The sequence below is a fragment of the Arachis ipaensis genome, chromosome B1 (genome assembly GCF_059453495.1).
Source record: "Arachis ipaensis isolate K30076 ecotype BB chromosome B1, ASM5945349v1, whole genome shotgun sequence".
NCBI lineage: Eukaryota > Viridiplantae > Streptophyta > Magnoliopsida > Fabales > Fabaceae > Arachis > Arachis ipaensis.
The window spans coordinates 25,752,414-25,755,469 of NC_142436.1; the positions used below are offsets into that span (position 1 = coordinate 25,752,414).

The following is a 3,056-nucleotide window of genomic DNA, read 5'->3' on the forward strand; positions in this document are numbered from 1 at the left end:
ATCGATTTTGCTTTAGCTGCATGAAATATGCATGTGCATCCCATACCACATGAGCCTAGTAGTAGTGAGTTGGAGGATGTAAAGGTAATTATGTGAGGGTTAAGTATTATATTTGTCTCAAATATTTTGTTCAAATATTAATTTTGTCCAAACAATAAGGATGTACATGCACATGTCATGAGTTTCTTTAGCCAATTTAGACAAAGGATATTTGTGAGGCAATATTGGGTACGTTTGAAAATCTTTAAAATAAAGATAAGACTAAAAAAAGAGATTTATTTGGGAGAAAATCAAAAGTTAAATTTCAGCAAACTGTTTGAGATAAGTCATGTTACTTATGGGCTGATGGCAACTAATAAGTAATAACACCTTTCCTTCTCTATAAATTGAAATTAAGAGGAAAATAAAACAGCACCAACAACATACAACATCGGATGTTATATATATAGTACTGCACAGCCGGAACCACAGCCGCCATTTCCTCTTTCCTCCATTTCTTTTTTGTCATAGTTAAATTCTTGTATATATTATTTTCTTTTTTATTTCCCATCATTAATTATTTGGTGGGTAGAACTTTAACCTGGAACTAGAAAAGGCGGGAGTGAGAGAAAGCCACATTAAAGAAAGGACCGAAAAAAGGGAATACATAAGGACATATTCCTATACTAATACTTTTACTACTAATAATTATTAGAATTAAATCGAAGGAATTAAATACTGTTTGGAAGTGGTATGGATTCTCAAGAGAGAGAGAGTTGAGAAGATCAGGTATTTAAACACGCTCCTTCCCTCAACCATATGAGTCGAGATGATTAACGCATAGACCTCAAAACCTTGCTTTCTTCCCTCATTTGTTTCTCTCTAAATATTTTGTTGGAGATAGTGATTCTATTAGTTATACACTTATACAAAACCTCTGCTTACAAAACACGTTAAACCTTCTTGAAATAGCGCTACAATTTCCATTTTCGATATGTACATAGCAACGTCACAAAGTTACATACTTCTTGTGCTCTAACTAGCTAATATATATTATAGTGACCGTCACATACATAAAAGAGAAGAAATTGTGATATGGGTGAGGAGGTGGAAGTGGTGGTGAGAGAGTTCGAGCCAAATAAAGACAGAGAGGGAGTAGAAGCTGTTGAGAGGATATGCGAAGTTGGACCCAGTGGCAAGATTTCCCTCTTCACCGACCTCCGCGGTGACCCTATTTGCAGGGTCCGCCACTCACCTACTTTCCTCATGCTAGTACTACTACTAAACACATATTCTCCATATCTTCATTATTTCTCCATTTCTTTTGTAATTTCCTTATATGTTCTCTTACCACTCAAACCGCTTCTCTTAAAAAAGTCTTTCTCACCTAAATAAACAAATTAATAAATAATGGAAATAATCATAACACACCGATGTATGATATACCTACCTAACTATATCCATTCTTTTAAGAAAAATACTCATTTTTAGTTTGTCTTCACCAGGTGGCTGAGATAGGCAATGAAATAGTGGGCATGACAAGAGGTTGCATCAAAACCGTTACATGCGGAAAGAAGCTCCATAGACACGGAAAAAACAATAATGCTGACTCCACCGCCAAACAAGTCCCTGTCTACACCAAACTAGCCTACATATTAGGCCTTCGCGTTTCACCACTCTACAGGTACAATAACTAACCGTAACCGCCTGAAATAAATTTTTATTTTAACCGTTACTGTGCTGACTGAGTTTATATTCTCTGCGGCGCGGGTTCAGGAGAATGGGTATAGGTCTCAAGCTTGTACGGGCGATGGAGAAATGGTTTAGAGACAACGGTGCAGAGTACTCATACATGGCAACGGAAAACAACAACGTTGCGTCCGTTAATCTCTTCACCGACAAATGCGGTTACTCCAAGTTCCGTACTCCGTCTATTCTCGTCAATCCCGTTTTCGAGCACCGGGTAAAAACCTCTTCCAAAATCAAAATCATAAAGCTTGACCAAAACGACGCCGAATCACTATACCGACTCAGATTCTCCACAACGGAGCTCTTCCCGCGCGACATTGACTCTGTTCTTAACAACAAGCTCTCACTTGGAACCTTTTTGGCGGTTCCGAGAGGGAGTTACGGGCCTGACACGTGGCCCGGCCCGGCACATTTTCTTGCTTCCCCGCCTCACTCCTGGGCCGTCCTCAGCATTTGGAACTGCAAAGAAGTGTTCTCACTCGAGGTGAGAGGCGTTTCGCGCGTGAAGCGGGCTTTAGCGAAAATGACACGTGTCGTTGATCGGGCTTTCCCATGGCTCGGGCTTCCTTCGATACCGAATTTCTTCAGGCCGTTCGGGTTTCATTTCTTGTATGGAGTTGGAGGGGAGGGACCTGAAGCGGTTAAGATGGTTCGGGCTTTGTGTGGGTTTGCACACAACCTGGCGAAAGAGAAAGGGTGCGGGGCGGTGGCGACGGAGGTTTCGAGGCTGGAACCGCTGCGGTTAGGAGTGCCGCACTGGAAGATGCTGTCGTGTGAGGAGGATCTATGGTGCATAAAACGGTTAGGGGAGGATTACAGTGATGGATCGGTTGGTGACTGGACCAAATCCCCCCCTGAATTTTCAATTTTCGTTGACCCTAGAGAGGTCTGAGTGAATTCTGTCAATACTTTCTTTTGATTTTTAATATCAACCACCAATTGTGAAATTTAGAATCACATACAAGCGACAATCAAAATGAATTTAGTTTGGTTTACTTTACTTAAATAGTTTTAACTTTGTTAGATCTGTAATGTAATGAAGTCAATGTTTCTTTAGTTCTTTTGTTTCTAATGGATGCTCAACTTTTAGATTCTCTTCTTCCCTAACTGAATTGTACCGGTTGTGTAACGACGTGAGAAATTTTTGTTTGTCATTTATAGGATACGAGACTCTATTATTATTATAAAAAGAAGTGTGATACAAAGTTATATTTCCTTTTCTTTTTTATTGAAATTAAATTCTCTTTTTGTTCACATGAGTTATATCCGACAAAATTAGCGATGACAATATAGGGAGTGAGACATCTTATTCCCCATCCCCATTTTTT

General features: G+C 39.6%; 1 protein-coding gene across 1 annotated transcript; it reads left to right on the forward strand.

Moving 5' to 3' along the window:
* The first annotated feature begins 716 nt into the window (after positions 1-716).
* Positions 717-2,783, forward strand: LOC107617330 (putative N-acetyltransferase HLS1). The gene is made up of 3 exons (XM_016319074.3): positions 717-1,251; positions 1,485-1,663; positions 1,756-2,783. Exons 1-3 carry the CDS (start codon positions 1,075-1,077, stop codon positions 2,618-2,620), a joined length of 1,221 nt encoding a protein of 406 aa, XP_016174560.1. The 5' UTR covers positions 717-1,074; the 3' UTR covers positions 2,621-2,783.
* Positions 2,784-3,056: the final 273 nt, after the last annotated feature.

Bases quoted from the DNA above. Each gene is read 5' to 3' on its own strand.
- LOC107617330 (XM_016319074.3), top strand. From the start codon at position 1,075: ATGGGTGAGGAGGTGGAAGTGGTGGTGAGAGAGTTCGAGCCAAATAAA. The intron at 1,252-1,484 runs GTACTACTACTA...TGTCTTCACCAG, and splicing joins CACCTACTTTCCTCATGCTA to GTGGCTGAGATAGGCAATGA. The intron at 1,664-1,755 runs GTACAATAACTA...GCGCGGGTTCAG, and splicing joins CGCGTTTCACCACTCTACAG to GAGAATGGGTATAGGTCTCA.